Raw genomic sequence first — 14,314 nt, forward strand, 5'->3', positions numbered from 1 at the left:
AATATAACCCTGCATTTCAACTTTGCTCTAAAATATTATTTACAGCATATTATATGCAAAAAGCAATTTTTTTTTACTAGACCAGCATTGGAAGGGTTAAACACAGACGTTTCAAGTTCCGTGGAGAGATATGCAGAAGTTCAGATTGTTACATTCTATGTATCTATTGCTAAACAGTTACACACTCTTTGGCTGTCCTCCAAGCTCCTTCTCAGTCAGAGAGAGTGAGTCACATTCAACACTTAGATACATTTCTGTAAACAAAATGTATCTCTTTTCAGCTTCGGATGCGTCTGCAGAAATCTAAAGGAACTTTAAAGCCCTGTGTAACCCTTCCAATGCTGGTCTAGTAAAAAAAAAAAATGTTGGTTGCATATAATATACTGTAAATAATGTTTTAGAGCAAAGTTGAAATGCAGGGTTATATTCCGCTTTAAGGGGAGACCCTTGGGGGTGTGTCCGCTGATAGTCAAGTTACCACTGTGGCACCACCCCTTTTGAGCGAGATCTTAAGTGATAGATAAATCTGGTAAATTTCTGGTTAATTTTTGCGGTGATTCATTATGTGGGGGTAATCGATAAGTGCATGGGAACCTTTATAGTACCAATTTTGCTCGCATATAATATAACCTTGTATAATATAATATAACCTTGTCTCCAGCAAAGTTGATGTTACAAAGCATGAGCCTAGAGTAGGCCTTCCGCTCACTGTATGCAGATGTTATCAGACGCTCAAACAGAGATATGGTAAGGACAACTTTTAAGTTATTTTAAAACACAAGAAGTAGAATACTGACCCTGGAACCATCTGCCCACAGGAGATTTCCAGGGAGCAGGTCTGTAAGTTGATCGCTAGGGCTGAATAAAGGCCATTGCACACACAGCTGACTGCCAGGCTCACAGTTTTCCTGCTCCTATTCCGTGTGACTAGGATGTGTGTGGCCATCGTCATACATAGGGGCAGCAGCACTGCAAGCCTAGTGGTCAATCTGCTGCTGTCTGCGCAGTACAGTGATTTTCCACAAGCCCCATTGATGTTTTAGAACGTATAGGGTAAATATTCCAGTAATTAACAGAACTGAAAACAACCCAGGATGCACAAATGAGTGTTGGGTAACTCTACACACATGAAATGCGCAGAAAGCAGACATATGATCATTTTCCTGAAAAAAGCCAAACATTTTATAAAGCAGAACTCCAGCCAAGACATTTAATGTAAAGTTTGGACAGAGCAGGAAAGGGCTTGAATTACAGGCAATGTTTTACTGCTGGTTGGGACCTATTTGGAGGGAGTTTCTCCTTACTTCTTGACCCATTGATGAGGTCACAAAGAACAGAAACTATGTGAAATCTCTCCAATAAAAACTATCTTTCTAGAAATGCAGACAAATCTGGGCATCCGTGTTGTTTTTCTTGCCGTCTAGGTCTGAGAAGACGTGAGGATCATTTATTAAAATTGCATTATAACAAAAACTGTAATATTTAAAGTGCATATGTACATGGTTAGATAAGATGTATATTTGTTCCAAAGAAATATTCCCTGTAACAGACTATTTCTATGTAGCTGTCACAGCAAGTCTTTTTAATCTGATGGTTCTTACCTGTTACTGAAAAGGTTTGGAACAGTCCATCTCATGGGAGAATCTAAAAAGGTTTTCCTTTATTCTTTTAACGCACTTCCTGGTAAGAATCTTCACAGAGATGTCAGATAGCCAGCCTTGCTTGTTCGCATCCTATCCTGGCAGTTGGACTGAGCTGTTGAGTAAGTGCTTTTGAAAATAAAGAAAACTTGCAGACTACCCCCATAAGATGGACTAGTCTAAAACCTGTCAATTAGAGGTCAGAACCATCAGATTTAAATAACACTCACTGTAAGTGACAGCCATTTAGAAAGAAAGTAATTTTCAGTGCATTTCACTCGGGAACAAATTGTACACTTAATACATATATGTAAAGATGTATTTTACAGTTTTTGTCATAGTGCCCTCTTAAAGGGACTCAGAGAAGTAAAATAAAACAAAACTGGAACTTACCTGGATCGTTCTCCAGCCCACCGTAGGTCGGGAGGTCCACCAGCGTCCTCCTGGCTCCTCTCCCGATCCCCCCGCAGAAATCACGACCGGGGTCGAGTGTCGGGCTGACACTTCCTTAATGATGATGCTCGTCGTCATCACGCCGGCCGGCGTGACAGTACTGCACATGCGCGGTTTTCAGTTAGAAAACCGTGCATGCGCAGTACTGTCACGCCGGCCGTCGTGTAAGTACGGCGGCCGTACTGTCAGGTAGACGCCGGAGGACCTCCCGACCTGCGGTGGGCTGGAGAAAGCCCCAGGTAAGTTCCAATTTTGTTTTATTTTACTCCTCTGAGTCTCTTTAAAGTGTACGCTACAACTCCCGGTAACGCGGTCAGTCGCCTGCTTCTGTGTATGTGCGCATCCGCCATGCTCTCCTGTTCCTGTAGCATTCTGCACCTGCGCAGTACGCTCGAGGGGATGGTAGTGAGACAAGCCGCGCATGCGCAGAAGCCGACGACTGACCGGATTACTTGGAGTCGTAGTGCCAGGACGGAGGGGCCAAAGAGGACGGCGAGGGAGGCCACAGTGCTCATGGGGCTGGAGGAAGCCTCAGGTAAGTATAAATACAGGCTAGTGAACCATCTCAGGTTCCCTTTAAGTATGGACAATGACACCAATAAATACGTAATTAATAACCAACAGCAGTTCCAGCCCTTCCCCACTCTTACCAACACAAACATAGAACCCTTTGGGTGAGGTTTCACATTAGGGTTCATGTGAGGTTTTAGACAGAATTCACAAGATTTTCTTGACAAAAATGTGTTCAAATACTAAACCCATACATCAATGTACTTTATAAAAATGTGTCATTCATGAATATAGGATTAGGCATACAATTACTCAAAAATTGAAGTAAAATCTAGGATTAAAATAAATCTCTGTGGATAATGAGGTTTTCATATAGAAATGTGATGCCTGAGATATTAGCTGTATATAATATTATACAGAATACTGCTGTTACTTGTTCAATGACTGAACATGAAACATTTCTACCATTCACATCAATATGCTTTAGTGATAGCGGTTTTAATCTATTTAACGGACGATGAATTCATAAAAGCACCATCAGATTAAGTTTGTGCGTATAATAATTCCGTTTTTCCCTTGTTAACTCCTCACAGAAAATCAATGCATAATTCTGTACAGTGTGGTTCAAAGTGCATTCTAGAATTAATCAACAGCCACGAACAATTCTGTTCAATAGTTACGTGCAGCGTACAGTTAAAAACACGACGACGGGATGGAGACAGTCATTCAGAACAGTTCATACAATCGCCTGATTTGGTGAGATAAGTGGTGTATAAGTCTTAGTCCAGAGGAGACACTAAGCATTGCCTTGTATGGGCAGCTTTCCTGAAAGGCACTTCTTGGCAAGGCTTGCCATTTGCAGTTTGTGGTTATTGTAGTGTGGGCATTTCCTGAGATTGATGTCAGCTGGAAGGTGTGTTGTCCATAGTGGATAAAAGTCGCGTCAGCTGTGCTCGCTGTGTGGGTGTGATCTGCTGGGTCATGTGCACAATGCAGTCCATCGTTACTTCAGGGTTGGCAAGGACAAGGCTATAAAAGAAGATGGACAGGCTATAAACACAAAATTGTAAACGAGCAACATACTACCAGGCTGCAAACAAATATACACACACTATATAGAAACACACATGGAAAGATCTGTGCAGTATCTTAACCGTATAGTCAGTGAGATGACTCTGGCTTGCATGCAAATTGAAGGCAGCTTGAAACTGGGCTATTTAACCACTTCTTATCCTGGGGTTTCTTCCCCTTTAAGATTCCTGACACTTGGCATTTGAGCCATCACACATTTCTCAGCCTTCACAAGTTTCACATGACAAGTGCCACAGTTATAAAACATCTTTCCCGGTTATAATACCCTACATGACATATTTCATCTCTAGTTGGGAATGTGGCGTACCATTATCCCAAGCTTGTGCGTCTGTAGCGACTTGATCCAATCACTATGGCGCACAGTTTGGGGAGCCCAGTGCAGTAAAGATACATTGCTAGGCAACAGCACAGCGATGCATATGTATAGTGTTGGGTCTCGGAGCTGTCTCCCTCGCGATCGCGTGCCGTCGCAACAGGCGTCAGCCATTAGAGGTGTCCACTAATCTTAGGGCTAAGTATAGGTGACAAAGGGTTAATTAGTTAGGTAGGAGTTAATATTTTACTTAGAGGGGGAGAGAAATTATTTAAGGGGTCACTGTCACTTTAATACCTTTTTAAAACTCTTATCATGACTGATGCTATGGGGGATTTTTACAAAATCGCACCGCTCTGGTGTGAACACACACATAGGATAACATTAGCAGGAGCTTTTAAAAATTACAAAGTTCTTAGAAAAGCTCTTGTAGTGTAAACCAGCCCTTACTGGTAGACATAAAGCTCCAACGCCATTCCTAGGATTAGAGGTGAATGTGTATATATTAATTACACCCCACACACACACCCCTTCCCCCATCATCAAAAACATTAATCTGGTAAGGTGGTAGCTGGGTGAATAATGCTGAGACAAACTATTTATGGATTTCGTAAGTAAGGTGTTAAAGGATTAAATGGAAGGGCAAGAATTTAGCGTAAAGAAGGTTGCTCTAATACGGTTATTATGCCTAAAGATATACACTTAGATTAAGTATGAAGGCATCTCTATGATGCTGAGTGCCGGGAATCAGATCTGATCCCTTTCCCTACATTAATACGAATAACCGTAAACTGGAGTGGGGGTGCCTGGAGGGGCTTCTCACCCAGGAGTGAAAGGCTATGAAAGTGGAGGTATATGTTGTGCTCATGTTAGGTCAATAATGCATAAGATGGAAAGGACCGTTTACAATGGGAGCTGCAATGTATTCTCTGTAAAAACAAGAATGCAATGCAACCGACCAAAAAAGTTGCACCGCACATTATGCGACTATTGTGCGTACATTGATGCATACGGTTAATGAAAAGTGTGCTTCACTGCCATTGTAAACGCACACATTATGCAGTAACGCACTGCATTGGGATACTGTAGTCCGGTGGATCGCATCACACCTGCACTCTGAACGTCGCATAGACACTATCCCAGTGCAACTTTCCGAGTTAATATGCCTCCATAAAGTCGCAATGCAACTCCCCCACTGTGATCAGGGTCTTATATAAAATAATGGTTTGAACTACATGGAAGGTACTTATTACGTTATGTGCTTTTTTCATAATATCCACCACTAACCAGTTAACCATTCCTGTTTCTGAACAGGACTGACCAAGAGGGTTTCATTTTAGAGCCAAATATCCCACCCTGCAGCCTCTGCAATGTTTTCAGTGGCTACTCAGCTAATCACGTGATCCTTCACACAGCCATAATGCTCGATTCACACTTCACATAGCAACGTTTTGTTTTCTGAAGCAGATCAACAGACATGTGGATTAATCATATGTTAAGTAAAAGCTCTGTTAATATATGTCCATTGTGAACGGCTATGCTGTCTCTGTGTGAAGGCTCCGTTGTGCGGTACAGATGATTCTGGAGAATGTACAGGTCATACATAGCTCCTGAAACAATGGAGGCTCTGAATTAGGGTTCAATGCTGTGGACAACCTGAATGCATTAGATTGTAGACCTCGACTAGTGATCAGTAACATTTCCTCACAGCAGAGTCTGTGGTCAAATAAAGGCAGAATGAATATGGATACTTACGCTCGGATGTGTTTCAGGGCATAGTCTCTCTTTAGGTACTTTATGTTCTCTCGAATAGCAGATTTTGTACCATCCTCCTCTTGTAAGTGCTTCTCCAGCCACTCCACCACCACTTGGTTATTGTCCCATAAGTATGTCTGGGAAGATGAACAGATGTCACTTGTGTAAAGTGCCTTCCACACTAATTATTGGACATTCCCTCCTAACAAATGTTAGCTACTATTTCTAAACTAAATACTATGTATGCAAGCCAGCTTTCAAACCAGAATCATTTAACCACTTCCCAACCACAGTTTATTTTCCTCTTAAAAACCAGAGCAATTTTCATATCACACTCCTTCCATTAATTCGCTAATAACATTATCGTTATTAATCACATAGAAATGATCTATATATTGTTTTTTCGCCATCAATAAGGCTTTCTTTCGGTGGTACTTTTTGCTAAGAATTATTTTATGTTACATACATTTTAAAGGGAATAATAAGAAAAAAAATGAAAAAAAATTCATTTCTCAGTTTTCGGGCATTATAGTTTTAAAATAAAACATGCTGCCGTAATTTAAACCCACACATTTTATTTGCCCATTTGTCCCGGTTATTGCAACATTTATAATATTTCCCTAGGTCAATGTATGGCACCAATATTTCATCTGGAAATAAAGGTGCATTTTTTCAGTTTAGTGATTTCTAATTATATATATCTAATTAAAATCCTTTATTTGCAAAATTAACAGTAATATTACTTCCTGATATTAACATATTAAAAGGTCTATAAGTTAACAATTTTTTAATATTTTTAAATTGTCTTTTTAATTTTTTTTTTTTTATAAGTGTTTTATTTGGGTAACTATAGGGTAGGAATATAATGAGTTAAAATGTAATAAAATGTATGTATAACTATATATAAAGTGTATGTGTGGGTGTATGTTTGAGTGCATTTTACTTTTTGGCCACAAGATGGCACTGCACTTAACTTCAGAGTACGTGAACAGTACTCAGAAGTAGTTAGTGTATCTGTTTACATCAGGGCCAGGTCAACATACTTCAGACTGCTGGGGGGCCGGAGTATACATAAAATGCTGTAGAAGACTTTGCGGGCCAGACAGTGAAGCATACCCAGATGACAACCTGCAGTCCAATTGGACAGCAGTGTCACCTGATGTGGAATTTGATTGGAAACAAGCAAATTACTGCTTTCTGGCTTCCATGTGGATGGGTGGTGCCAGCACTGCTATTCTATATAGGGACCATAAACATTTAAATATGCAGCTGTCCACATCTATAAGTAATACATTTTGTGTGTGGGGGGCCGGTAAAAAAGCCTCAGGGGGCCACATTCGGCCCACAGGCTTTAGTTTGAGGACCACTGGTTTACATGAATGAAATGCCGGCATCAGCGTGATGCCGGGTTTTCATTCATCGCGGTAACATCGATCGGGACGGGAACAAGTAGTCCCTGATCACCTTAGCGGCGGAAATGAGCGGTGGCGTAAACAACACGGGTACTTGTATTTATGCCCTTGGTTGTGAAGCAGTGTGCAGGGGGGCGTAAATACACAATCCGGCGTGGTGAAATGGTTAAAATCCAATCTTAGCAATTCATGCTATGTCAATGATGGAAAGCCATACAATGGTGATACTGTAACCAAGGATTGAACTTCATTCATCCCAATCCTAATACCCCCTTTCCCATGAGAAATCTTTTATTTTTCTCAAATGGATCATCAGGAGGCTCTGTATGGCTGATATTGTGATGAAACCCCTCCCACAGTGTGATGTCAGGACCATGGTGCTGACATCACACTATGGGAGACTTGTTGCATTGTGGGAAATAACAGCAGTTTCCAATTGCCAAACAAGCAAGCAGCAGCTACTTCCACTGACATCACCTGTCAGCAGTAAAAATGTTGCCATGTGATAAATGTCAAAATGTAAATCAGGGAGAGAAAAGATTTTACAATGGGCAACACTGGCTAAATCATTTATACATAATTATTGTAAAAATTAAGCACTTTTCTCTGGAGTTCCTCTTTAAGTGAAGTCTGCAGCCTTTATAGTAATTATAATTTATAAAACAATGAGGTTAGGTGTTATACCTTGACAGCACCCTCCGTCTCCACAAACCAGCGACGGAGCATAGACTGGATGTGGATGTCACTGAGCTCACTATTAGCATGAAGGATCTCCCACTTCACCTCCTCTTCCAGAAGAAGGCGTCTCAGCCTCCAGTACATGAAGGTCCGCGCTTCCTGCCACACTAAGACATCCTAAAAGGCAAAGGGTTGTGATTAGTATGTGAAGTAAAGACTGTTTTACTATTCTAACTGGATTACAAAATAAAACATTTCAGTGCACAATATAACCTAATTCAAAGGGAGTCAAGTACACTTAGGCCTCTTGCACACTGCAAGTGATTCCAATTCAGATTCCGCTTTTTAATCAGTTTTTACATCCGATTCCGATTTGCAGTTTGCTCTCTGCACACTGCAAATCGGAATCTGAATCGGATGTAAAAACTGATTAAAAAGTGGAATCTGAATCGGAATCACTTGCAGTGTGCAAGAGGCCTTAATGGAACCATTTAAAGGGAAGGTCCAAGCAAATTAAAAAAAATGGAGTTTCACTTACCTGGGGCTTCTACCAGCCCCATGCAGCCATCCTGTGCCCTCGCAGTCACTCACTGCTGCTCCAGTCCCCCGCTGGCAGCTTGCCGACCTTGGAGGTCGGCGGGCCGCATTGCGTACATTTTTACGCATTCCCGCTAGTGCAGGAACATTAACACATACATTTTTATGCATTACTGGTTCAATGCGTACATTTTTACGCATTCCACCACTAACGCGTAAAAATGTATGTGTTAATGTTCCTGCACTAGCGGGAATGCGTAAAAATGTACGCAATGCGGCCCGCCGACCTCCAAGGTCGGCAAGCTGCCAGCGGGGGACTGGAGCAGCAGTGAGTGACTACGAGGGCACAGGATGGCTGCATGGGGCTGGTAGAAGCCCCAGGTAAGTGAAACTCATTTTTTTATTTTGCTTGGACCTTCCTTTTAATGTCATCAAGTTTACCCCTGGAACAAATTACAAACTTCAAATAAACTATTCTCATATTCCATCCAATGAAGTTTTGTGACATATTTGACGTCTGTCATTGCTGAAGTGAGTTCCAACATTTATCAGACCTAGTTGGCTTTAATAAAGTCTTATATCTTGAGACCTTGGTGGTGTCTTTTTGAAGTAGAAGCTTCTTTGGTCCTGAAGCACTGACTAAATACATTGGGCACTAAATATATGCTGTAACTGGATATAGCTAGAGCGAGAACGGCTAAGTAAGTGGAATTGAACACAGCTCATATATAATATATATATATATATATATATATATATACATACATAAATATATATATATATATATATATATATATATATATATATATATATATATATATATATATATATATATATATATATATATATACACAGTGGAGGAAATAATTATTTGACCCCTCACTGATTTTGTAAGTTTGTCCAATGACAAAGAAATGAAAAGTCTCAGAACAGTATCATTTCAATGGTAGGTTTATTTTAACAGTGGCAGATAGCACATCAAAAGGAAAATCGAAAAAATAACCTTAAATAAAAGATAGCAACTGATTTGCATTTCATTGAGTGAAATAAGTTTTTGAACCCTCTAACAATAAAAGACTTAATACTTAGTGGAAAAACCCTTGTTTGCAAGCACAGAGGTCAAATGTTTCTTGTAATTGATGACCAAGTTTGCACACATTTTAGGAGGAATGTTGGTCCACTCCTCTTTGCAGATCATCTCTAAATCCCTAAGGTTTCGAGGCTGTCTCTGTGCAACTCTGAGCTTGAGCTCCCTCCATAGGTTTTCTATTGGATTAAGGTCCGGAGACTGACTAGGCCACTCCATGACCTTAATGTGCTTCTTCTTGAGCCACTCCTTTGTTGCCTTTGCTGTATGTTTTGGGTCATTGTCGTGCTGGAACACCCATCCACCACCCATTTTCAGTTTCCTGGCAGAGGGAAGGAGGTTGTCGTTCAGGATTTCACAATACATGGCTCCGTCCATTTTCCCGTTAATGCGATTAAGTTGTCCTGTGCCCTTAGCAGAAAAACACCCCCAAAGCAAAATGTTTCCACTCCCATGCTTGACGATGGGGACGGTGTTTTGGGGGTCATAGGCAGCATTTTTCTTCCTCCAAACACAGCGAGTTGAGTTAATGCCAAAGAGCTCTATTTTGGTCTTATCAGACCACAGCACCTTCTCCCAGTCACTCACAGAATCATTCAGGTGTTCATTGGCAAACTTCAGACAGGCCTGCACATGTGCCTTCTTGAGCAGGGGGACCTTGCGAGCCCTGCAGGATTTTAATCCATTGCGGTGTAATGTGTTTCCAATGGTTTTCTTGGTGACTGTGGTGACTGCTAATTTGAGGTCATTCACTAACTCCTCCCGTGTAGTTCTAGGATGCTTTTTCACCTTTCTCAGAACCATTGACACCCCACGAGGTGAGATCTTGCGTGGAGCCCCAGAGCGAGGTCGATTGATGGTCATTTTGTGCTCCTTCCATTTTCGAACAATCGCACCAACAGTTGTCACCTTCTCTCCCAGCTTCTTGCTAATGGTTTTGTAGCCCATTCCAGCCTTGTGCAGGTCTACAATTTTGTCTCTGACATCCTTGGACAGCTCTTTGGTCTTTCCCATGTTGGAGAGTTTGGAGTCTGCTTGATTGATTGATTCTGTGGACAGGTGTCTTTTATACAGGTGACTAGTTAAGACAGGTGTCCTTAATGAGGGTGACTAATTGAGTAGAAGTGTCTAACCACTCTGTGGGAGCCAGAACTCTTAATGGTTGGTAGGGGTTCAAATACTTATTTCACTCAATGAAATGCAAATCAGTTGCTATCTTTTATTTAAGGTTGTTTTTTCGATTTTCCTTTTGATGTGCTATCTGCCACTGTTAAAATAAACCTACAATTGAAATGATACTGTTCTGAGACTTTTCATTTCTTTGTCATTGGACAAACTTACAAAATCAGTGAGGGGTCAAATAATTATTTCCTCCACTGTAGATAGATAGATAGATAGATAGATAAAAAATTTTTACACTGAACTGTATATATTGAGTATTCAGTATCCAGCATCCACAGGAGTTTCACTGAGGGGCAGGATATCTTCCTGGTCTTTCCATGGTCATCTAGGTCAGACTATGGCTGAAACTCAGGGTGTAAACCTTTCTGTCCCAGGAACTACCAAAGTTTGCATTGAAGCCATAAGTGTCACAGGAACCAGAATCAATAGAATGTTTACTCACTCAGATTCCCAGAGGCTGTGACCCCCTTTCCAAACTATCCAACAAAAGATTTTTTTTGTCTTGGAGTTAGGCTTTAAAAATGAAGTTGTATGACTGTGTAAAAGCTCTCAGTGACGCCATCTAGGAGTAAGAGTGGGTGTACATGGAAAGCTTACTGAAATAACGCCTTTCTCTTGCATCCTCCCAGGGGTATCATGCAGATCAGCAAACTTCACTGCAATTTGGTGATAGATGGGCAGTAGCTGTTCCTCTCTAGCTTTCAGCTTCTTTTCCAAACTTTTGCGTTCAGCCTCTGACAGCTCTGGGGTACCTGAAAGGGAATAGCAGAGTAAGCCAGGAGGTACAGTTGCGGTTTGTAATTAGTTTGAATATTTAGTAAGGGGAAAGCCATTAAAGAGGTAAGCAAAGCTTCCAATTGCCTACTTTATGTGGGACCAGCCCTAGGTTTAAAGCGGAGAGCCTAACTAATGTAAGCATGCCTGCGGCTGCCATCTTTAGAAGTAGGTCCACTCTTCTGATACAAGATGCACTGTAGTCTTCCCAGATGCAAAGCCACAGGCAGTACAGCAGCAGGCAAGAAACGGAGGGGTATGGCAGACAAATGAGATTGGTCAGAGAGGAGATTGGTTTGTAATTATTAACAAAAGAAGAGTTACAAAGTGTGTGTGTGTGTGTGTGTGTGTGTGTGTGTGTGTGTGTGTGTGTGTGTGTGTGTGTGTGTGTGTGTGTGTGTGTGTGTGTGTGTGTGTGTGTGTGTGTGTGTGTGTGTGTGCAACCAGATGACCATCAATCAGTCCGACAGAAAATCAGTCTCTCTAGATGACAGCTGTCAAGTACGCAAATGACCACCATCACATCCGATGTATACAGACTCACCTGATCAAAGGACCTATAAGTAGGTCAGCATGTGCCTTGGGACACTAGGTTTGCAGATAACAGCAATCCTCTTCATAAATTCAATCATGTGTCCATGTGGCATTACTCCTCAAACTACAAAAGCCTCCAACAGTGTAAAACGGTATAAAATGTATTTAGTATAGTTGTGCACTTACAATTTAGCAGCTTAAAAGCTTGCACTGTACCCCACTCTCTCCTGACTCCCAGCGGTCATCTAAAGACACTGATCTTCTGTTGAACTTATTGATGGCCATCTGGTTGCGTATCGCTCCCTTCTACATAGCTTTATTGGATACAAGAAGGAAGCGCTCCAACATCTTGCAATATTGACACGACCTAACTGTGGATCTCTTTAGTCTAATATGTATTAATAATATATATTATATTCAATAAAATACAGGTTTATATTGTTGAGGGATGTTACCCGTATTTCGCGCCGTATAAGACGCTCCTGAATATAAGACGCACCCAGGTTTAGAGGGCAAAAACCAGGAAAAAAAAAATACTAAACCTGGTGCGTCCATATTCCAGGAGCGTCTTGTACATATCCTTGTGTGTCCTCATGTGTGCTCCTGTGCCCCCCATATCCTCATGTGTCCTTCTGTGTGTCCTCCTGTGCCCCCATGTGTCCTCCTGTGCCCCCATGTGTCCTTCTGTACCTCCCATGTGTCCTCCTGTGTGTCCTAATGTGCCCCCCATGTGTCCTTCTGTGCCCCCCATGTGTCCTGTGTCCTCATGTGCCCCCCCACGTGTCCTTCTGTGCCCCCCATGTGTCCTCATGTGTGCTCCTGTGCCCCTATATGTCCTCCTGTGCCCCCCATATGTCCTCCAGTGCCCCCCATACGTCCTCCAGTGCCCCCCATATGTCCTCTACCCCCCCCCCAGCCTTCCTCCCTCCCACCTGCGTCTCCTGGCCCCCCCGGGTGGAGTGTCAATAGCGGCGGCAACTTACCTTTGGCAGGCTCCTGCGCTGATCCTATATCATCGCGCTGCCCCCCCGCTAGCCTCCTCTGCCTCCCCCCTCTGTATCTGGCCCCCCCGGGTGAATGAATAAGTATCGGCAGCTTACCTCCGCAGTGCGCCCGCGATGACTGCAGACGTCCGGCTTCCAGGAACTTCTCGCTCTAGTGGCCGGCTTGAACTGATGACACGCAGTTCAAAGCCGGCCACTAGAGCGAGAAGTGCCTGGAAGACGGACGTCTGCAGTCATCGCGGGCGCACTGTGGAGGTAAGCTGCCGATACTTATTCATTCACCCGGGGGGGCCAGATACAGAGGGGGGAGGCAGAGGAGGCTAGCGGGGGGGCAGCGCGATGATATAGGATCAGCGCAGGAGCCTGCCAAAGGTAAGTTGCCGCCGCTATTAACACTCCATCCGGGGGGGGGCCAGGAGACTCGGGCAGGCATGGGGATAGCAGGAAGGGAATCCCCAACATGGCGGCGGGTCGGCGGTTCGGAACGGCGGGCGTTATTAAGTTGGGGATTCCCTGCCTTTGCCGTATAAGACGCAGGGACTTTTTCTCCCCATTTTTGGGGGAGAAAAAGTGCGTCTTATACGCCGAAAAATACGGTATATCTTCCAGCTTAATGTGACAACCTTGATACATTTCTCCATGTTCATATTGTTTGATTATGAAATGGTTTAACTATATATTTTTTATTCCACTATCGGTGTTGGTGGTTATTATATTACTATACTAGTACTATATTTTAAACTATTAACACATTTTTGGGGCAGTGGTTAACAGGTACAATTCTACCAGTATAAAAATTCCATTTAGGAGGTTGATAGTATATAAGTGGGTGCCCCATTATTAAAGGAAGCTTCCTGATTCCACCATCAGCAACCCCTTAAATCAGGCACTACGTGCATGTGACAAGTTATCCTTACCTCCTTTTCAGGGACACATGGAGGTGGGTTTCAGGAAATGATATAAAGGGGAGAGGATTTGCCCTCACCTCTTATCCCCTTGTAAGGTACCTTCCTATGACAAAACAGGCTAGAACTGCTCCAATGGCATATCCAAATGCTTGTAGGCTCTGAACATTTACCAAAAATGGAAAGCTTTTAAATGTGAACAGTGGGTACACCCCATTCACATTAAAAGCCCCTATTTTGCTAAATTTTGAACTGTGGCCTACTTACAAAACCAAAAATGCAGGCTGTAGGGATATACAGTATATACTAAAATAGTATTGGCTCACTCCTAAACCCAAGAGGTGGACTTTCAGAGGTAAACAAAGCCCATGATTGGCCACCTCATTTCCTGCTCAGCAGCAGCCAGTCAGGGACTTTGTTTATTTCTGTAGACCTAGC

General features: G+C 42.5%; 1 protein-coding gene across 3 annotated transcripts in view; it reads right to left on the minus strand.

Moving 5' to 3' along the window:
* Positions 1-3,061: 3,061 nt before the first annotated feature.
* The window catches only part of ACACB (acetyl-CoA carboxylase beta), a 193,107-nt gene continuing 181,854 nt past the window's right edge, over positions 3,062-14,314 (minus strand). For all 3 annotated transcript variants that reach the window (XM_068239413.1, XM_068239406.1, XM_068239419.1), the window contains 4 exons: positions 11,257-11,411; positions 7,860-8,030; positions 5,764-5,900; positions 3,062-3,632 (listed from right to left, as the gene is read on the minus strand). In XM_068239413.1, coding sequence (XP_068095514.1) covers positions 3,506-3,632; positions 5,764-5,900; positions 7,860-8,030; positions 11,257-11,411 — 590 coding nt within the window. In that variant the 3' untranslated portion in view covers positions 3,062-3,505. The remainder of the gene's footprint in view (positions 3,633-5,763; positions 5,901-7,859; positions 8,031-11,256; positions 11,412-14,314) is intronic.

Source organism: Hyperolius riggenbachi, chromosome 1 (assembly GCF_040937935.1).
Source record: "Hyperolius riggenbachi isolate aHypRig1 chromosome 1, aHypRig1.pri, whole genome shotgun sequence".
NCBI lineage: Eukaryota > Metazoa > Chordata > Amphibia > Anura > Hyperoliidae > Hyperolius > Hyperolius riggenbachi.